This window comes from Schistocerca piceifrons, chromosome 3, assembly GCF_021461385.2.
Source record: "Schistocerca piceifrons isolate TAMUIC-IGC-003096 chromosome 3, iqSchPice1.1, whole genome shotgun sequence".
NCBI classification, from domain to species: Eukaryota; Metazoa; Arthropoda; class Insecta; order Orthoptera; family Acrididae; genus Schistocerca; species Schistocerca piceifrons.
In genome coordinates, this window is record NC_060140.1 from 745,770,082 (window position 1) to 745,793,552 (window position 23,471).

At 42.1% G+C, this 23,471-nt stretch overlaps 1 protein-coding gene across 1 annotated transcript in view; it reads right to left on the reverse strand.

Moving 5' to 3' along the window:
• Positions 1-1,704: 1,704 nt before the first annotated feature.
• The window catches only part of LOC124789366, a 385,815-nt gene continuing 364,048 nt past the window's right edge, over positions 1,705-23,471 (reverse strand). Inside the window, exons 11-12 of the mRNA XM_047256693.1 lie at positions 15,687-15,973; positions 1,705-2,429 (exon numbers count right to left, since the gene is read on the reverse strand). Of these exons, the coding sequence (XP_047112649.1) occupies positions 2,327-2,429; positions 15,687-15,973 (390 nt within the window). The 3' untranslated portion in view covers positions 1,705-2,326. The remainder of the gene's footprint in view (positions 2,430-15,686; positions 15,974-23,471) is intronic.

Below are 23,471 nucleotides of genomic sequence, written 5' to 3' on the forward strand. Positions count from 1 at the left end.
TGTTGGAACCCTTGCTGTTCACGTTTTATATTAATGATCTGGCAGACAATATTAATAATAAAATCTGGCTTTTTGCAAATGATGCCGTTATCTATAATGAAGTACTGGCAGAAAGAAGTTGCATAAATATTCAGTCAGATCTTGATTAGATTTCAATGTGGTGTACAGATTTGCTCTAAATGTTCAAAAATGTAAAATTTTGCACTTTGCACAACAAAAATATGTTATGTCCTAATACTATGATATCAATGGGTCACAGTTGTAATCTGCCACCTTATACAAACACCTGGGTGTAACACTTTGTAGGGATACGAAATGGAATGATTACATAGGTTGAGTCGTAGGTAAAGCAGGTGGTAGACTTTGGTTTATTGGTAGAACACCAGGGAAGTGCTATCAGTCTACAAAGGAAATTGTTTACAAATCACTCACATGACAGGTTATACAATATTGCTCAAGTATATGGGAGCCATACTGGATAGGACTTACAGGTGATATTGGACTTAGACAGAGGTGGGCAGCACTAAAGGTCATATGTCTGAATTTGTGGGAGAGTGTCTCAGAGATACTGAAAGAACTGAACTGGCAGACTCTTGAAGATTGATGTAATCATGATAAAGTCCATTGATAAAGTTTCAAGAATCAGCCTTAAATAATGACTCTAGGAATGTACTAACCCCCCCCCCCCCCCCCTCAAGTATCACTTGCACAGGGATCACAAGGATAAGATTAAGCATTCAAACAATCATTCTTCCCTTGTTCTGTACATGAATGGAACGGAAGAAACTCTACTAATTGGTATAACTAGATATACCCTCTGCCATTCACAGTACAGATGTTGATGTAGATCTCATTAATGCTGTTACCGGTATGTAAAAAACCATTTCTATGCTGAAGACCTCCAGCTTTGCATGGGTGGCAGTCCTGAAGATATCAATACTGTAATTTCACACAGTTACCAGTTGTGTTCAGTACTGAGATGAGCTCAGAACCTGAGCCTAATATTAAAGATGAGAAATTATCTCCTGCTTTTAGTGTCTCATCAGAAGATGATCAGTTCTGAATTTTGTCAAGACTTATTGAGTATTCTGTTGGCAGTGCTATAATATCATATCACCAATCTGTGAAGAACTTTGATACACCTTTGAATGACAACCTCAGCTGGGTAAAAATCCCTGTTGCCACATCTAGGAAGTATTATGCTTCACTAATCCTTCTTAAATTACGGGAACAAATTTTGATACGACTGTTTAATAGGAATTATGCAATCAATCATTTCTTGAACATCTACAACTTTGATATAATCCAGCACAGAAAGAGAAGCAAGAACTCTTAGCAACTGAGTAACTTATTACAGGTACTCATGTCTGTTACATCTGCACATCCATCTGTTTGACTAGGTCCTGCACATCACTCTGTTTGACTGTGTCAGTATTTCATGTCATTTGATATACCAAATTTGAGTAGGGAAGTTACACAGAAACTTAACTCAAGGAATGCACAGCAAGACAGGCCAAAGGAATCAAGACAGGACAAAGGAATCAGTTATACATTTCCATCTTCGATTATGAAAAACCATTTTTTTCTTGTTCATAAAACTTTAACAACATATGGAGATAAGTTTTATGACTGAGGCGTTAACACACAAATAAATATAATTTACTTTCATAATAAATAAACTTAAAATGTTACACGACACTGGTATTTCAACAGGAAATTATAAAACACTTTTGGAGCCATACTTAAAATTTTTCTTTGTGTGAGTGAAACATAGCTACATAAAATTCAAACTTACCAAATAAAACTCAAACTTGTTACATCAGTTTCAACATAAGCACCATACAACTGAAGAAAAAATAAGACTGTAGGCTAGAAAGTACTGCAACTGTTTAGAGAGTGTTAGATCTCTGTGCTTATTATTCAGAGCAACTACCAAATGAACAATGAAGCACATTAAAAAAATCTCAGAGTGATATTTCACACACAGCTCACCACTAATTGAGCATTAAGCCACAAGTCCTTGAATAACTTAGGTAGTTATTTACAATGCATACATACATAGAAAATAAATATATTTAAATTATGACTAATGACAGATTATTCAAATACAAAATATACAAAATATTTGTACCTCTTAATTTTTTGTTTAATAATTCACAGTACCCCACAAAAGTGGAACCTTTTTTCATAACAAATGTCAAAAAACTGATTTATGACATCTTAGATAAGACTTGGAACAGCTTAGTATTTAAAAATAGTATGAATTTTGCTGTCTTAGGAACATGACATCATCTTTTATTTTAAAGAAACTTACTTAACCACTTCATCAGAACACTCTGTGATCACTAAGTTCTCTTAATTTTTTTAAAACAGTATCACTCAGCTTGGTCCTTGTGAGAATTAGTATGTCAACATGACACAATTTTTCACTGCAAACAGAAAAACAGGATATTTAACATGAACATATCTCTCATCTACAAAATCATCTTATCAATATGATTTTTCCTCTTTCAGTCAGCATCAGTTACAAATTTTAACATCACAACACTTAAAAATAAAACCTATTTCACAATACTATGCAGAATACCATGATTATTAATGTTGCAGCAGTACTATAGCTGCCATGTTGGAGGAAGACAATTTGTGATGTTCCTCTTATATTGGACAACATTTTATTGGCTAATTTTAATGTTTTATTGGGGTGCTGCAGTTAATAAGAGCAACTCACTTTCTTGAGCGGGACTACAGAGTGCTATATTGTCAAGTAAGGAGTAGTTCCCATGACCAGAACACAGGCAGTGATAAAATATTCACCATACGGCACCAGAGTACCCTTTTGTGTGAGTCATGATGTGCAAGCTGGGAGAGTGAATCCTAGTCTGAGACCGTAACACCTGGTACCCTCAGACATTTAGGTGTAAAGCTAAGACGTTTTTGTCATTGAATATTTATTATTAAAAGCCACTTTGAGCATATTAAATGCTAGGGGAAGCCTAAGCATCATTAAAACTGCACTGCTTCTGTGTCAATACATAGTAAACTACTTATATCGGAAAAGAAAAAGAATTTTTAACCCCTCGACAACATCCAAATAGCCCCAAAGTTATACAAAATGTACCTGAGATTTCTGATGCATGCTAAGCTGGTCAGTTGAATTCAGGGTTCAATTCAGTCCTAATCTCTGTGCAACCCATGCTCTCAATTCTTCATAATTTTGAAGTTATCTATGTTAACAGTGTCAGTGTTAACTATTTTAGAATGTCATCAATAAATGCACTGTAGTGGCATCAATAAATGCACTGTAGTGGCATCAATAAATGCACTGTAGTGGCATCAATAAATGCACTGTAGTGGCATCAATAAATGCACTGTAGTGGCATCAATAAATGCACTGTAGTGGCATCAATAAATGAACTGTAGTGGCATCAATAAATGAACTGTAGTGGCATCAATAAATGCACTGTAATGGCATCCCAGAATTCATTTGGAGTTGATTAGGTACCTGCATTTCCACTAACAACCACACAGATAGACTGTATGCAACTTTGAAAGAACCCAATAGCATTGCAAGAACTGCTTCAAGGGACTACATCAGTGAGAAAATGACACATGAAAGGTGGGGACGAGTTCTAAGCACTGGGTCTCTAAGTTGATCCAGGAAAGGTTAACTTAACTTTTGCAGTCTTACATGGGAAGGAGTGACTTTTATACAAGTTTAGTACCATTCTTGCTGTGTGGCATCTCTATGCTGAGAATAATTTGTTCAAAAACCAGTATTGTGTATAGGAGATGCAAACTGACATTCATTGATTCAGAATACCAGTACTGCAAACTAATAAGAGGAACAGTGTCAAAATTTAGTATAGATTTAGAATTGTGCTGGAAGTGAACTGTGAACTAAGAGTGACTGTAATTGTGGGTAGTAATGTGGTTGGTTGGTTGACTGATTGATTGATTCGGGGGGAGGAGACCAATGAGGGAGGTTATCAAACCCATTGGATTAGAAAAGGATGGGGAAGAAAGTCAGCCATGCTCTTGCAAAGTAACCATCACAGCATTTGCCTTAAGCGATTTAGGGAAATCACGAAAAAGCCAGAAATGGGTCTCAACTGTTGTCCGCCCGTATGCGAGTCCAGTGTAATGTGAGGTGGTATTATGCACATCACAGAGTGCAAAAAATATGCATAGCAGAATGTAATAACTTAATGTTGCAGAAACATTGAATCTGTGTCCCAGGATTATAAAAATTTTGTGAGTTAAATATAATGAATTATCATCAGAAAGACAATATGAGAAGGAAGAAGGAATATAGTGGCAGCAGACATGGTGAGGCTAGTGATGCATTCACAGGAAGAAACATCATGCTTGGAAAACATGTGGAAAGCAATTCAGTACACAGTGGAAGATGTAAGGGTGTACGCTTGAGATGCACACTCAAAGTCCAGAGTTCGGCACATGGAAGAGGTGCATGCACATCCTGCAACCAGTAACATCATTAAGAAGGCAAGTGAGCTTAAACAAAGAAGCAATGTCTCTCATTAGTTATAAGAAGAGGTTAATAATTAGTAGTAATTAAATATTGTGGTGTATGTTGCTCGAGATGACCTAAAATGAAAAGGCAGAGCATGGTAAGTGATTTAGCAGAAAGTGAACAGCCAGAAATGGTTCAAGAAATTTTAGGCTACATGCCAGACTCTGTTTAAGAAAGAACTCAGGCAGTAAGTAAATGGGGTGAAACTAATGAGAGTAAAAGTGTAAACTTTAATATGCAAGAAATGTTACAAGCAAAATAGAAGCACCTAAAAAGAAACCCAAAAAAAGTGGAGACAGCTATCACTGAAAAAAAAAAAAAAAATAGATCAATATCTCCTAGCATACTAACAGCAAATTAGAAGAATCTGCTAAGGCTACTAACAAAAAGTTTGGTGTCATAAGGAAAAATTCATGGAGAATAATGACAAAATGGAGGTTACTGTAATTAAAAAGATACCAACAGTTATTATGAATTCTAGCAAAGAATTTAAAGAAATGAATGAAAGAATTACAAGTTCCAATATTATGAGAAGGAAAGTTGCCACTCACCCAATAGCGGAGATGCTGAGTCACAAACAGGCACAACAAAAAGATTCTCACAAATAAAACACTTTCGGCTATTGGCCTCCAAAACACACACACACACACACACACACACACACACACACACACACACACACACCACTGCAGTCTCAGGCAACTGAAACCACACTGCGAGCAGCAGCACTAGTGCATGATGAGAGTGGTGACTGGGTGAGAGTAAGGAGGCCTGGTTACACACAACAGGCGAGAGAGAATTGCTTAGCACGCAGGTTTGTGTTAGACGGAGACTTTCATAGAGTGCAAGACAGAGGTATAGCGTCAGCTGTACTGCATTTTACAACTTCGCCTAAGTCTGCCGCAACAACACGTAACTCTGTTGTATGAACACCTAAGGGGCGAGTACGACAGATGAATCAGCAGTGTAAGTGGAACGAATGCGTTCATTACAAACGAGCATGATGTCAGGACATCGCTCGTGCTTCCTTTAAATACGCCAGTGTTGATAGCAACAAGGCACTCGCACTCGCAGTTAGACTTGCAGTTAGATGTGTACTGGGTCGCTGCGAAGCGCTCAGCTCGGTGATCGACGTGTGAACCTTTATTAAGGAGATGTTGCAGTAAGGATGGCCGATCCAGCAGCAGACGTGAGGGGACAATAACAGCTCTGGTCCTCTCTGCAGCCGCTGTCAATCATCAGCCCAGGATTAGCAGAAATTGTGGCAGACTCGCTTGCTGCCAATGCTGACCACATCAGTGAGCCATTGTCGAGATCGTGTGGGGCCAGGCCCTGTGCATCTGCCGTCACAACCGGGTGAGCCATCGACGCTGGGGGACTGCAGCCCGTTCCGCCCGTCCACTGCGGACGAGCCACCAAGGGGAGCAGGGAAGAAGACGGGGTGGGATAGAGTACACTCCGCACTACGAGAACGCTTCTGGTGCCGACAGCGCCGGGACTCCAACCCGGAGCCTTCCACGCGCAGCAGCTTGCTGTCCACAGCTGAGCCGCCACCCAGCCCCATTCCTCCACTACGTCACAGCACGCAGCGCTGCGCTAGCAAGACTGTGCGGCCCGGATCTGGTGTCATCGCTACGAGTCAGCGAGGACTCGGGGAAGGTCGTTGATATCACCAAGCCACATTGTACTCAGCAGGAAAAAAGGTGTTATGAATTAATAATGTTTCTTTGGCCTTTCTGACACTTCTACAGCCATTTCCTAGCATCCTGACAACTGTAGAGGTCAGAGCTCGGCCATCCAGTCCACCGTAGGCGACCGGGGCGCCTACAGCTGCAATGGGAACAGGGAAGTGACTGGATGGGTGAGCACAGTGACTAATGAACGTTGAGGCCGGGAGGGTTATGAGAACGTAGGATGTATTGCAGGGAAAGTTCCCACCAGCACAATTCAGAAAAGCTGGTGTTGGTGGGAAGGATCTATATTGCACAGGCTATGTAGCAGTCACTGAAATGAAGCATGGTCCACTTGTTTCTTGGCCACAGTGTGTCGGTGGCCATTTTTGCGGACAGACATCTTGTTGGTTTTCATGCCTACAGGTAATGCAGCACAGTGGTTGCAGCTTAGTTTGTAGACCACATGACTGGTTTCACAGGTAGCCCTGCCATTGATGCGATAGGTGACGTTAGTGACCAGACTGGAGTAGGTGGTGGTGGGAGGATGTATGGGACAAGTCTTGCAGCTAGATCTATTCTGGGGTATGGGACAAGTCTTGCAGCTAGATCTATTCTGGGGTATGGGCCAAGAGGTAAGGGACTGGGAGCAGGGGTTTTGTGAGGATGGACGAGTATACTTTGTAGGTTCGGTGGATGGCAGATTACCATTGTGGAAGGGGTGGGAAAAATAGTGGGCAGGATGTTTCTCATTTCAGGGCATGACAAGAGGTAATCAAAACACTGGCAGAGAATGTAAATCAATTACTCCAGTCCTGGGTGGTACTGAGATATGAGGGGAATGCTCCTATGTGGCCGGACGGTGGGACTTTGGGAGGTGGTGAGAGACTGGAAAGATAAGGCATGGGAGGTTTGTTTTTGTACAAGGTTGAGAGGATAATTACAGTCAGTGAAGGCTTCAGCGAGACCCTTGGTATATTTCACGACAGACTGCATGTCACTGCAGATGCGACGACCATGGGTAGCTAGGCTGTACGGAAGGGACTTCTTGGTATGGAACGGGTGGCAGCTGTCAAAGTGGAAGTATTGCTGGTGGTCAGTAGGTTTGATATGGACAGAGGTACTAATGTAGCTAACTTTGAGGTGGAGGTCAACATCTAGGAAGTTGGCTTGTTGGGTTGAGTAGGACCAGGTGAAGTAAATGGGGGAGTAGTAGTTCAGGTCTGGAAAAATGTGGATAGGGTGTCCTCAACTTTGATCCAGATATCAAAGATGTCATCAATGAATCTGAACTACGAGAAGGGTTAGGATTATGGGGTTTTATGATGGATTTCTCTAGATGGCCCATGACTAGGTTGGCATATGATGGTGCCATGCAGGTGTCCATAGCTGTACCCTGGGTTGGTTTGTAGGTAACACCTTCAAAGGAGAAGTAATTGTGGGTGACGATGTAATTGGTCATAGCGACTAGGAAGCAGGTTGTTCGTTTGGAATCTGTCAGGTATTGAGAAGAGTAGTGTTCAATAGTGATAACGCCATGGGCATTTGAAATGTTATTGTAGAGGCAGGTGGCATCAATAGTGCTGAGCAGGGCACCATGTGGTAAAGGGACAGGAACAGTAGAAAGTCCATGGAGGGGATGATTGGTATCTTTTATATAGCAGGGTAGGTTCCGGGTAATAAGTTGAAGGTGTTGGTCTACGAGAGCAGATATTCTCTCAGTGGGGGCACAGTAACTGGCCACAATGGGGCATCCTGGGTGGTTAGATTTATGAACTTTGGGAAGCACATAGAAGGTAGGAGTGTGGGTATTGGAAGGGGTGAGTAGAGAGATGGACTCTGGGGAGAGGTTCTGGGATGGGCCTAAGGATTTAAGTAGTGACTGGAGATCCTGCTGGATTACTAGAGCATGTCACTGTTGGTGGAAGTATCAGACAGCTGGCAGAGTCCTTCAGCCAGGTAATCCTTGCCGTTCAAAACAACAGTGGTGGAGCCTTTGTCCACAGGTTGTGATCAGTTTTTAGATGGTGGACTGCAGGTCGTTCTGCGGATGCAACATTAGTCTGTGAGTTGAGGGATTTGGGCAAGGTTTGAGGTTAAGAAATTCTGGAAAGTTAACAGAGGTGATCTGTGGGCAGTGGGGTGGATCATAGTTGGATGTAGTGAACTGAGTTAGGCAAGGTTCAATATTGATCTTTGGTTGAGTCCGAGTGGTAGGGTTGGTGGCGAAAAAGTGTTTCTACTGTACGGATCAGGAGGAGGAAGAAAGGTCTTCAACAAGTCCTGCATGATTGAATTTTGGGAATGGGGCAAACGGCGAGGCCTTTGGAAAGGAGTGATATTTCTGTGGCCTTTCCATGACTGTGTTGCAGGTCTGTTTAGGTTCTGCATTCTGTGTGGTGGTGGTGGGAGGGGTAAGTGTAGTGGGTCTATGAGGCAGGGTTTGTCAGTTATGAGGGGACGTGGGGGAGGTTTGGATGTCGTTGTAGAGGTGGTGGACAGTGGTACTCCAAGGTGGGAGTAGGAAGTGAGCAGGGTGGAGAGCTTTTTGAGATGGTATTGTGCATGTTGCTAAAGTTCCTGCAGGGCAAGACTTTAAATGTGTGTTATGGGTTCCAGGAATATGAGATTGCAGATAGAGAGAAGGTACTGCAGGGAGATTTGGGCATTATTGATATTGTTTTGCAGGACTATGTTGGGGTCAGCTAAAGATTGGCAGAATCTGAACAGGTGGGGTTCATTGTGGAAGGAGGGGTGGCAGATAGAGATGGGTACTTTGATGTTATGGCCATTAGGGGGGATTCCTTGCGTCAAGCAACAATGCAGGAACAGTATGTGGGACTGGCATCTGGCTAGGGATAAGGAAATTTTTTTGTATTGCTGGAGATGGAAGAAGCAAGCATCCACGGTGGTGGAAAAATGTGAAAAATTATGCAAATAATGTAGATTTATGTACAAACATTTTGCATTAATACACCCAAATACGTGTTAAAATTCACAAAAAGCACAAAATGGATGCAAAAGGGGGGAAGAAGATGAAATCTGCAGGAGAAAGTGTGAGGGGTGGGCAGGGGTTCGTAGGACGAGATACAATATCGCATGGCACCAGAAAGGTGTGGGAGTTGACACGCAAATGTATGGGACATGACACAGGGAAAGTGGTCAATTTGAAAGTATAGAATTAATTATATCGGTGGGAGTAATGTGGGACATAAGATGCTGCAACAAGAATCAGCGTGGTCTTGTAGCCATCTGTTGTGCGCAGCTGAGACAGTTGATACAGACTGGCTTGTAAGTAGAGTGTGCAGTGCAGTTTGTAAGGTGACAAGAGAAATGCAGGAAAGAATAGAAGGAGGATGGACACTGAGTATAGCGATGCAAAAGAAATTGGTAACAAAGGAAAACAGCATACCAAGAAGTCCCTTCCGTACAGCCTACCACCCACAGTCGTCGCACATGCAGTGATGAGCAATCCCTCTCAAAATATACCGAGGGTCTCACTGAAGACTCCATTGACCATAATTATCTCCCCAACCTTGTACAAAAACAAATCTCCTGTGCCTTATCTTTCCAGTCTATCACAGCCTCCCAAAGTCCCACAATCCCGATCGTAGAAGAGCATTACCCTTGTAACTCAGTACCACCCAGGACTGGAGCAACTGAATTACATTCTCCACCAGGGTTTTGATTACCTCTCATCGTTGCCATCCACCGAACGTATGCGATATACTCGTCCATCCTTAAACAACCCCTGCTCCCAATCTCTTACCTCACGGCTCATACCCCTGTAATAGACCTAGATTCAAGACCTGTCCCATACATCCTCCCACCACCACCACCACCACCACCACCACCACCACCACCACCACCACCCCCCCCCCCCCTCCCACCCCCCATTCCAGTCCCTAACATCACCTATCACATCAAAGGCAGGACTACCTGTGAAACCAGTCATGTGGTTTAGAAACTAAATTGCAACCACTGTACTGCATGAATGGCCACAGACCAACTGTGACCAAGAAACAAGTAGACCATCCTTCATTTCAATGACTGCTTTACAGCTTGTGCCATATGGATCCTTCCCATCAACACCAGCTTTCCTGGACTGCACATGTGGGAACTTTTCCTGCAATGAAACCTACATTCCCATAAACCTCCTGGCCTCACCTTTGTTAGTCACTGTCCTCACCAATCCAGCCCCTTCCCTGTTCCCATTCCAGCAATAAGGAGCCATCATTCCACCACCACATCCAGACTTTTTTTTCTCTTTCTTTCCGCTACTTCCCCTGCCCCAGGCTCCTCCTTACTCCCACCCAGCCACCACTCCCATCATGCACCGGTGCTGCTGCTTGCTGCGTGGTTTCAGTTGTCTGAGACTGCATTCATGTGTGTGAGTTGCGTTTGCATGAGCCAAAAGCTTAAACTGTGAGCGTCTTTTTGCTGTGCCTATTGGCGCTCAACACCTCCACTATTTGGTGTGTGGCAGCATCCTGGATTTTCCATTGTTTGATTTTTGCCCGACAGCTTTTCTTCGATCCTAACCCAGTGATGTTTTACTTTGCTATTATTTTCTTTTGCCTCACTATACTCAATGTCCGTCCTCTTTCTCTTTTTTCCTGCATTTCTCTTGTTGCCTTACAAACTGCACTGCACACACTACTTATGAGCAACACTGTATCAACTGTATCGGCTACGCACAACAGATAGCTACACAACCACACTGATTGTTGGTGCAGCATCTTATGTCCCTCATTTCTACCACCAATATAATTAATCCTATACTTTCAAACTGATCACTCTTCCAGTGTCATTTCCTGTACACACACACACACACACACACACACACACACACACACACACACACACACACTCTCTCTCTCTCTCTCTCTCTCTCTCTCTCTCTCTCTCTTTCTCCATTCTATGCCAGTTTGCACCCCCTAATTCCACCATCCAGTCCCATCTGTCATCCATCATCCCCTTATTCACACTTATCCACCCTCAGACCTGCTATCCACAGTGAAGATATTCTTTACGTTGACCCTTGTGACTTCTCACCAATTTTAGTGAGTTTTTGCCTTTCACTATTGTCGACTCCCTCAGATTTCATCATGTTTGCCCCTTTTTGCATCCATTTTATCCTTTTCATGAATTTTTCACATGTATTTGGGTGTACTTTTGTGAAATTTTTCGGACATAATTCTACATTATTTACATATACTTTTGCATTTTTTCCACCACCATGGATCCTTGCTCCTTCCATCTGTGTCAATACAGAAAAGTTTCCTTATCCCCAGCCACATCCCAGTCCCACATACTGTTCCTGCGTTGTTGCTAGGTTCAAGGAATCCTCACTAATGGCCATAACATCAAATTACCTATCTCTGTCTGCAACCCCTCCTTCCGCAATGACCCCCACCTGTTCAGATTCCGCAAATCCTTAGCTCATCCCAACATAGTCCTGTAAAAACAAATCAATCAAGCCCAAACCTCCATGCAGTACCTTCACTCTATCTGCAAAATCCCTGCTATGCAATCCCAATTTCCTGGAACCCTAACACACATTTAAACTCTTGCCCTGCAGGAACTTCAGCAACATGCACAATGCCACCTCAAAAAGCTCCCCACCCTGCTCACTTCCTACCCCCACCTTGGAGTACCACTGTCCACCACCTCTACAACAACATCCAAACCACCTCCGCATCACCTCATACCTGACAAACACTTTCTCTCAGAGCTACTACACTTATCCCACCCTCCAAAACTCCCTCCCACCACCATACAGAATCAATAACCTAAACAGACCCACAACACAGTCATGAACCTTTCCTCCAGATGCCTTAGCCCCACAGAAATATCAATCCTTTCCAAAAGCCTCACATTTTGCCCCACGCCCAAATCCAATAGTGCAGGACTTGTTAATGATCTTCTTTCCTTCTCCCGGTCCCTACAGTGGAAACACTTTTTCGCCACCAACCCTAACACTCAGACTCAACCAAAGACCAATATTGAACCTTGCCCAACTCAGTTCACTTCTGTGTCCAACCGTGATCCACCTCCACTGCTCCCAAACCACCCCATTAACTTTCCAGAATTTCTTAACCTCGAACTTGCCTCACCATCATTACCCAAATCCCTCAACTCACAGACTAACCTCACATCGGCAAAACAAGTCGCAGTCTCCCACCTAATAACTGATCATGACCTTATAATCCTACCTGTGGGCAAAGCCTCTACCACTGTTGTTCTGAACCGCAAGGATTACCTGGTGGAAGGACTCTGCCAGCTGTCTGATACTTCCACCTACAAACCTTGTCATGGTAACACCATTGTAGTAATCCAGCGGGATCTCCAGTCACTACTCAAATCCTTAGGCCCATCCCAAAACCTCTCCCCAGAGTCCATCTCTCTACTCACCCCTATCACTCCTCGCACTCGTACCTTCTGCGTGCTTCCTTAAAGTCCATAAACCTAACCACCCAGGATGCCCCATTGTGGCCAGTTACTGTACGCCCACTGAAAGAATCTCTACTCTCGTAGACCAACACATTCAACCTATTACCGGGAACCCACCCATTCTCCACTGCCCCTGTCCCTTTACCACATGGTGTCCTCCTTCCTAGTTGCCATGGCCAACTATATCCTCACCCACAATTACTTCTCCTTTGAAGGCATTACCTATAAACTAAGCCGGGGTATGGCTATGGACACCCACATGGCACCATCCTATGCCAAACTATTCATGGGCCATCTAGAGGAATCCTTCCTAAAAACTCGGAATCCTAAACCCCTCACCTGGTTCAGATTCATTGATGACATCTTTGCTATCTGGATCAAAGGTGAGGACACCCTATCCTCATTCCTCCAGAACCTCAACAACTTCTCCCCCATTTGCTTCACCAGGTCCTCATCAACCCAATAGCCCACCTCCCTAGATGTTGACCTCCACCTCAAAGATGGCTCCATCGGTACCTCTGTCCATATCAAACCCACTAACCACCAGCAATACCTCCACTTCAACAGCTGCCACCCATTTCCAAGCAGTCGCTTCTGTACAGCCTAGTTACCCATGGTCGTCGCATCTGCAGTGACATGCAGTCCCTCTTTAAATATACCGAGGGTCTCACTGAAGCCTTCACTTACTGTAATTATCCTCCCAACCTTGTACAAAAACAAACCACCTGTGCTGTATCTTTCCAGTCTCTCACCACCTCCCAAAGTCCCACTGTGGCCACAGAGGAGCATTATCCTCGTAACTCAGTACCACCGAGGACTGTAGCAATTGAATTACATTCTCGTCCAGTATTTTGATTATCTCTTGTCATGCCCTGAAATGAGAAATGTCCTGCCCACTGTCCTTCCCATCCCTCCCACAGTAGTATTCCGCCATCCACTGAACCTACAAAATATACTCGTCCATCCTAACACAACCCCTGCTCCCAGTCCCTTACCTGATGACCCATACCCCTGTAATAGACCTAGATGCAAGACTTGTCCCATACATCCTCCCACCATCACCTACTCCAGTCCGGTCACTAACATCACCTATCGCACGAAAGGCAGTGCTACCTGTGCAACCAGTCATGTGGTCTACAAGCTAAGCTGCAACCACAGCACCGTATTCCATGTAGGTACAACAACCAATAAGCTGTCTGTCCGCATGACTGGTCACCAACAAACTGTGACCAAGAAACAAGTGAACGACCCTGTTGCTGAACACGCTCCCAAACTTGATATCCTTCATTTCAATGAATGCTTCACAGCCTGTGCTACATGGATCCTTCCCATCAACACCAGCTTTCCTGAAATGTGTGGGTGGGAACTTTCCCTGCAATATATCCTACGTTCCTGTAACCCTCTGGTACCAACCTTTGTAAGTCACTGTCCTCACCCATCCAGTCACTTCCCTGTTCATGTTCAAGCACTACACAGCCATAATTCCACTGTCACACCCAGTATTTTCATTGGGGTGGGGTGGGGGATAGGTAGAGGGGGTGGGTGTGAGGGGGTGGGGGAGATGGAGAGGGATGGTGTGGGAGCAGGTGAGGGGGTGTGGGAGAGAATCATAGATAGAAATTAAAGAGGACTGTCAACCTGTAGTAAGTGCTGAGATTAATGGTACTGAGGCTTTTTGAGGAGATAATAAGCTAAAGAGATGTACCAGTATTACCGGTGCAGGGAGTCTAGGTTGAGAATAGTATTGAAGGTTAGTGCCATGGTGGTACCAGATGATGGACTGGTCTTGTCTACGTACAAATCTCTTTGTAAACCACACAGCTATTACAGATTTTGAATAGGGTAATATGACAATGATTGTACATGGTGCAAAGAATGAGATAAGATTTGTTCACAGTGCTAGTCCTCACAAAGTAGTACAGGGTAAATGCTACCTAAAGGTGAAACCAGTAAGAATGAAACAGCCTCACAAAAAGAAAAAGAAATAGTCAGAACAAGGTTGAAACTGAAATTTCAAATGATAAGATAAAGTGAATAATGTTAAAGTAATTAACCAAACTTGAGAAGGGTAGTTAGAGACTTTGCTTTTGATATCTAAAAAGGTGTTTCCAAACAAACCAGGTTCAATAAAAGGCGGGCCTTTCAAATTTGATGCCAAACCCAGCCAACCACGTAATTTAAACTCTGTCCAATACATTTCGCAAAATGGATGCTACCTTTGACCTTTGAAGGGAGGGAGGGGATCAGGAGAGATGTGAAAGATCTTTTTCTAAATAACTAATTAGCTCTGATCAACATTGTCACAAAGAAGACATCAATTTATCTTTGATTAGTACTGAACATGATGTCCATATTCACACTGGTGACATTGTCATTGATTTTGTGAATACTGAAGCTCAGAAAGTAGGTTTTCTGCAAATGTTTTTGTTATTTATAAAACTGAATGACAGAATTGTGTGTTTTGTGTGTGATGATAAATGAAACTTCTCCAAAATGTTTGTGTGTGGATCCAAAAACAAAATTAACATCCCCAATTTTTTAATACTAGGAGTGGATTAGCTAGTTGGCTTAACTTCATCATCTGGGGGCAACAAGGTAGTGCTAAAACCATGGCGACAGGTAGGCTACGTCCATTTCTTTTATAGACTATCAGACTCATCTGGTGCAGTGGACAATAGTGAGTACTGTGCTGTTAAATTTATGTTCCTCTTGTAAGAAGGGAAGTAAGAAAGCCCAATATATTCATGTCTCCCCGCATCTTCGACAGATAGGTCCTTCTAACCCTGAAGTGTGAGTAACCTGCTCTTCCTCTTTAACCTTCCCCAGCTTATCCCTCTCTCCTTACCAAGGAAGAGACAAATAGCTCTGCAAGCTAATCCCCTGTGTTACTTCAGTGTGCACCCATCGGCAGTAGCTAACATTTTGCCTCCTGAAGGTCAAAGATAGCCAGCTATTCAGCTTATCTTTTTTTTCTTTTTGGTGAATTCTCTTTCTGATACAGTTACGTAGTTTATCTGTTTAGTTATACTTACACATCAATAGGATAAATAGGAACATTCTTCCAGTTTCTTAGTGCAGTCCCCTTCTCAGGTGTGTATTTACTGTACACATAAACAGTGTCGAGAGCATCTCTTTCAGGTGCATGCCGAACTTTCATCTCTATTTTTTTGTAGATTAGGCTTTCTACCTGAGCATCTGTTAGAAGTCCAGTTTTCCGTATCATTTCTTTTGCATTTGAAACAAAAGATTTTAACAGTAATCTCTGAATTTCACTCTCATCTTTTGTTTGATTTCTTATTGACTGCATGCGTTCAGCAACCTGGGAACACAACATTACCATTAACGAACACAATACTCTAATAGTAATTATAATGCTTATTGGATATGCTGACAATGTACAGTGTATAGCTCAAGTCAAATTTGTTTATAAATGGAGAAATTATACAATACTACATCTAATAACTTGCATTAGGTAAACTATAATTACATACATCATAAGTCCTATGCCTACATCACATGACATCACAATTTTGCTTACGTCATTTATGCAACATTATATATACTTTCAGGGAATTTTGTTGTTAATGTAAACTATATTACATATTACACACAGTGTTATACTACAATCTGGCTTACACTTTATTGCATAAAATATCACATATTACAGAAAAACTTTATCAAAAATGTTTCATATATTTTTTTAAAAAATTTTTACATTTACAAGACTCCTTATAGGGCTTTTGATCCGCAACAACTTGCTTTTGCTTCAAATTTCATAGCGGTGTGTGCGAGATCATGGAAGCTACCCATAAAGGCATATACCAAATAGGGTGAATATCTTAAGTGCTTTAAACACCCACCCGGATTCACTCCATTGTGGGTTGCTGTCATTCTTATTTTTCTTTCCTGCAATTTGAATAGTCTGTTTTTATTTGTTTCAGAGGGGCTCCCCACAGAATTATACCAGAGCTTAATGCAGACTGACTTAGCATAAGGTATGTCATTTTCCTAATATTTGTGTTTTACATAGCTGGGTTTGTGCAGAGTATATAGATTTGTGCTGACCTTCATTTACACTTTCCTAAATTATCATGCCAATAGATTTTGTGTATACAGAGTTTTCTGGTAAGTAATTATCAATGCAAATGTTAATATCTATGTTTTACCAAGTCTTTTAGTCTGAAATTTAAACAAGGTGTTTTAATAATATTGCGTAAATTTATTTCTGAAAACCTTAATTATTTCCAAAATGCCTTTTACTTCTAGATTTTTCAGTCCTTATAGCGTCCCCACTGCCAAATTTTTATCATGTAGCCGTAAAATAATAATTTCTCTGTGTAGGTTTAGATTGCAAAGAAATAATTTATGACAGAATGATCTAAAGAGACGACAAGTTACACTCTTTTGTTAATTTTTTAGTCGACCTTTCTTCTTCGCTTGTCTTGAATGTGTCTAGAGGGGCATCTTGTGTGTGCTGACAAATGTAAGCATATTTGTATGAGTTAAACATATAATATAACTATTTAATATTATTGTGCACTTTTAATTTGTAAGAGGTGATCCCGATTTCATGTCCGCCTTCCTTGAATTAACCTGCATTCAAGTAATTTACAGCTCAACAATCGCATCGGCCGATGCAGCCAACGACGCCATTACGTGGCGATATTAACTTATGAAAAATTAGCGGAAGCGGAAAACTCGCCCGCTATTAGCATAATATTAATTTTTCTCCACAGCCGCACGAAGTTGCAGAAATACTTAGCTTTAAGATTCTTATTTTCAGTAGCATAGCCGAGACCCAGAGCCAGGACTCTGACTACAATACAATGGTTAACGGAGGTAAGAAAATACTCTCGCGCGTGTGTGGGCCGCAATAGTAATTAATAACTAAAGATCTTTTGCTTTAACGTCAACTGACTAGCCGAGGAAATTTATATGAAAAGTTTATTACATTGTTCAACTTAAATATCATTTTTATGAAGGCCCACCACGTAAGTCGGCAACAATCAAAAAATAATAATAACAATAATAATATATACATTAAATTACAACGGCCGACGGACGCGAGATTGGCGCCGCAACTTTGGGGCCTGATTAATATGATTCTATTGTAATGAATGTAATTATGTATGTGTCTAATTGTTGTAAAATATTAATGCTTGTATGAATTCTTTTACATGTACAACAACAAAACCACACCCTGAGGAGATCTGGAGAAGAAAAAGTGTAGAAAAGAAAAAGGATTGCGAGAAAGAAAAATAAGTAAGATAAGGCCTATTGTGCAAGCATCCTGTGTAGCTCTGTGCGGAATATCGAACCCATGTGCACATGAGATACCTTCGGTGTTTTGTGTATTTATGTGTTTATTTTTGGAGGGATAATTATTCGTTTTGTGTATTTATGTGTTTATTTTTGGAGGGGATAATTAATCGTGTGTGTACCAGTGTTAAAGATTCGTCAGTGGCTTAAAGTGAATTTAGTATGGGTAAGATAGGACAACCTAAAGCATCCGTACCAAAAGAACAAAATTCTGTTAATATGGAAAGTGAGGATCATTTGCAATACGTAAACGAATCCCAAGCCACCGCCTCGGATAACATAATTTCCGGAGCGGGGGGCGAGGATCTGTGGACGGTGAATGACGCTCCACAGCAGAATGGGAATAGAGTAACAACTCCACTGCCTGGGCAGGGGGGCCAATCGAGTGCTAGATTAAGCGGGGCACCAGTATGCTCACCGATTGCAGACCCATTTGCAGAATTTCTGCACAGGTTAGAAGAAAGAGATAGGGAAAGAGATCAGAAACTGGCTCAGATGCTCCATGAGCAAGAGCAACAAAGAGAACTGAAAGAAAGGGAAAAGGAAAGAATGTCAGAACAGAGGGAAAAACAAAGAGACGAAAAACTGGCTCAGATGTTGCATGAGCAGGAGAAAAAATTAATGCAAAAGCTCATTGAGCAAGAGCAGCGCAGTGAAGCAAAACTTGACAGTATCCAAAGCGAACTAGCCGAGATGCGGGATGCGTGCAAAGAAATACCCGATCTTGCGCAAAGCTTAGCCGGCGAAATGCAAAAATTACAGATATCGCAGGCTAGGCTTGAAGATAATGTCCAGACTTTAACCAACCGCGTAGATAATGTGGAGATAGATGCACGGAAAAGTATTGACGCATATTTGGAAGTGCAAGCTCAAAAAGTAGAAAAAGAATTAAATGAATGGCTAGAAGTAAAGGATCGCGAGATATCTGCAAAGATTGAAAGCGACGTAAAAACAGCTGTAGAACAAGCGACTGCGGCCGCGAGTGTAAATATTGACGCCAGCGCTGCCGCACTACATGCCGAATTAACACAGATTAAGTCCCGTGTGACTGCGGAGTTGCCAAATTGGCAACAGGAGGTCGCGCGGGGACTGTCTGCGTTGGAAAGCAATGTAAACAGTGGTGGACAGATCATGAATCCGACTCCACGTACTGATTACTATAATAACGCTGACGGTAGGCAGGGTGCGAGTGCGCAACCGCAACCTAATGCGAATTATGAGCACGAACAACACGCGATACCGTGCAGCGCACATCACGAAGTGATGAATGTCCCAGAATGTAGCAATCAGATGTGCAAAAAAGAGGACAATGTAATAAAACACAGGACATTCCAACCCTTCAATAGCGAAAAACGAAATGTCCACCCTGTTGTATTTATTAAGAGCTTCAGGAATGTGTTTCCCAGGACATGGACGGAAAGACAAAGAATACAGTTCGTGGTCTCCTTTATTCAAGGTGACGCGGCACTGTGGGCCACCGACGTGTCCGAAAAATGTCTAACGATGCAACAGTTTGAAGGTGCATTCTTGCAAAAATTCTGGTCCGATAGCGTCCAAGAAAGACTACGAAAGGAGTTGTACAGTCCAGAAATGTACAATCCTAAGATGGGAACGTTACGCAAATATTTCGAAAAGTATATAAACAAAACCAGGTACTGGGACGAGCCAATGTCCGATCGTGATATAATCAGATTAATAAAAATGAAGTTGCCCAGTGAAATTAAAAGATATTTCATCAATGTGCCGGAATACGATATAGAACAATTCATGGAAATAGTGGATTCTGTTGACTTATTGATCGAAGATATGAAAACCGAAAACAAGTGGAACCATGCAGGCTGTAATCAACAAAAAGCCGATTACAATAGCAGCTACAGTAATGGTAGTAACTTAGAACCAAATGGTAACGGGAATAGGCAAGAGCACCGGCAACAGAATCGAGGCACAAACAATGGCAATGGTTATAACGGCAATGGTTATAATCGTGAAAATCGAAAGAGACATCATGATGGACGCATGAGTAATGGCGGAACAACCGAAACCAGTGGCGTGGTCGTAACGAACCGACACCACAGTGGCAACAAAACACAGTGCCACAATGGAACGCCAACCCAGGTCCGTCACAGAACATGTCAGGGAGTTACAACCGACCACCACAAAACCAGAGCCATACACAATATCAAAATACACCATCGGGGAGGCAGGGCGGCCAACTCAGCAGTAGCAACAACAACAACCAGAACCACAATGTGAGGTTAGTGGAAGTGACAGACAACTGTCAACACACTAATGCTCATCCGTTAAACTAAAGACAGCCACAATACGCTCTCCGTTGTTGGCTGCAGGATGGTGTAGTGAGGGCACATTCACGGATGACAGCCATAAACTTTGTATGCTGAGATACAATGAAGGAACAAAAATAGAAAAGGAACTTGTAGACATACCGCAGACATGTAACCGAACCGACAAAAGTGTTGTGCAGGCTATATTGCAAGCAGATATGTATGGAGCACCAATACACATAATAGTCGATACCGGTGCGTCAACCAATGTCATGAGTGCAAATTTTTACAAGTACTTGAGTGAAAATAATAGAATACCAGTATTGCCAGTGAAGAATTGTCGTGTAACAGGTGCAATAGGTGCACGATCTCGTATCATAAAGCACCAGGTGCAAGTCGAGTTTACGGTAGGAAATGAAGCAATGAAAAGCTCGTTCCTAGTAGTTAAGGGATTAGGTGTTGCTTGCATCCTGGGGATGGAATTTTTACGCCAGAGGGACGCAAAAATCGACCTCTTGTGTGGGGAAGTAAGCCTTATGAATGAGGACAGACGTGTAATTTTGCCGTTGTTGAGGACACGGGAAGTGCACGGTAAATATTGCCGGAGCTTTCAAACGAGATTCGAAGGAATACAGGTAATGAATTTATATTCTGACTTAAGTACAAGACAAGCATGTTATAAGGAGTTTATTACTGAAGACAGAGAGGAAAAAAGGAAACTGATAGCCATGAAAGTTAGGGAGTCAGAACATTTGACTGAAGCACAACAAAACGAATTGACTCAGCTACTTACAGATTATGAGAATGTGTTTTCGGAAAAACCCGGTGTTATCGAGGGCTACACCTATAACATCGAAGTGGTACCTCACGATACCTTCTGTCACGCAAACTACACCATCTCGTGGTCAAAGAAGGAGGCAGTTACGAAGGAAACAAGAAAAATACTTACAAATACTTAAAGAAGTTCGCTCAGTAGAGCAACGTTTACATTTGTGTGTAGTAGGTTAAGTTTATAGTGTATTTTTTGTGTGTGTAAATGTTCCGATTTTAGTGTAACATTTAAAGACAATGAGGCACACAAGATTAGTGCGATTCAATTTTGTAGATGTTAAGGAATAATAGTATTTTTAAACAATTGCATTTTGAAAAAAAAGTGAACGTAGATTTAAGAATATTTTAAAAATTTCATGTTGAAAAAAAGCTAAAAAAAAAAAAATTAATTAAAAAAATTTCAATAGCATTTAATGACGAAAGAATTTTTCATTAGTGTGTCATGAATATTTTTGAACTGTAGTAGTAACGCAACTTATGAAATTTAATATTATAGTGTATATGTTGTTCTATGTATTTATGTCTATACCGATTTTGAAATATGCTCAATCATAATTTACTAAACAACATGAGTGCAGGGTGTACATCACCCAAGGTACCTCATGTGTTGTGGACAAAGTACAAAGCAAATCAGTAAACGCGACTACCGCTAAGCACTGTTAAAATATATTGCCATCTGCTAAGGCAGAGATTTGCACGAATTTGTAGTGTAAACAAAAGTCACAAATCTAACATTAATCTAGGAACTTGCACGCTAGGCCTAGATTATAAAATGTCTACAATAATGCGAGAGGCAAAGTTTTGTAAAGTCGAGCCTGGCTCTGGAGAGCAAGTACGCAATGAGTGGGCAGACATGACATGGGGACTTACCTCAGATGAGACGGAAATACAATTGTATAGTCAAAAAATCTGAAGGCAAGTACGACTCTAAGTGGAAAATAAAAAGAGATAATTAGTGCGAGAGACTGGTAAAATCCAGCACTAACCAAAATCCAGTTCAGACTGAATGAAATACATTAGTGTTTGTGAACTAATCGAAACAGTTACTTTAAGCAGTGTGAAAAACTGTGAAGGTGAAACTGTGATATGGACAGTGAAGTGCTAGTATTGAACGTTCAACAGCGGTGAGGACGCCAAACGCCAATATTACGCACGAAAAACTGTGAATTTGCTTATAAATGTGAACTGTTAACGTGAAGTGAACCCACAGTCAATATTTTTGGGACAGACTGTAATTTCAGTGAGTACAACAATGCGAGATTGGAATGCGATGCGTGGACTGTTGCAAAACAGCGACCGCAGAAACGGCGAATGTTTGTGCTAAACTCATACTGGGACACTCACCAGTGCCTGCGAGTGCGGCGAAAACATAAATAATTGTATCAAGACAAAAACTGACGTGTAATGGAAACAGTATTGCATCAAAACCGCATTCACGGGAGAAGGTCCATGTCATGTATTCTGCAAGACAGTGCTAGCTTGACACTTGGAAACTGGCGAAAACTTAACAACAACTGCCGCACTAATAAATGCTCCTTCCCACTAGCGTAACCATCTGCAGCGGGAAACAAATATTACGTTGGTTGTGTGTGTGTTTCATGTACTACGTCGGAGATGCGTAGCAGAGCTGACTCCTGCCAGCAAGAGCGGGAGGCGAATATCATCCCACTCCGCCACGGTCGGGCGAGACAGAAGCGCATCGCCAACCGTGCAGCCGATCAGCTGATTCTGACATTCCGCGACGGCGAGACACACGCTGGCGTCGAGCGGGCGTTGACCTCTCCGCAGCCGCCGCGAACGCCGAGCACCGAACACACCAACCGACGCCGTCGCGAGCCAAACGTCGCGGCGTAGTTCATCAACGACACCGCAATCAATTGTTTTAATGACCTCATTTTTTGCATAGTGCAACAAAAATATTTGTATGCACATCCTGTACTCCAATGACATTCCAGAAACAATTAAGTGAAAGTGACCAAAGCAGTTAGTCTGTCGCTCCGCGCTTGGTTTTCCCCAGGTTTCCCTACGGCCGCGCCAAATGGGGAGCGAACAGTTGACACCCCTGGGACTTCAAATATTCCGGACTAACTCGTGGTTGTATACCTTGAACTTCATCTGTATTACACTTTGTGTGCAACGCACCTCAGTAATTACAACATACGATGTGACATATGTAAACTGTGAAAGAAAAATCTGCGTGTGGACACTGTGGACATGAAAGTGGAAATATTTGTGTCAAAAAACACGAACATTTTTTATGACACAAACATTTCGGGGGGCAATATAGCGTCCCCACTGCCAAATTTTTATCATGTAGCTGTAAAATAATAATTTCTCTGTGTAGGTTTAGATTGCAAAGAAATAATTTATGACAGAATGATCTAA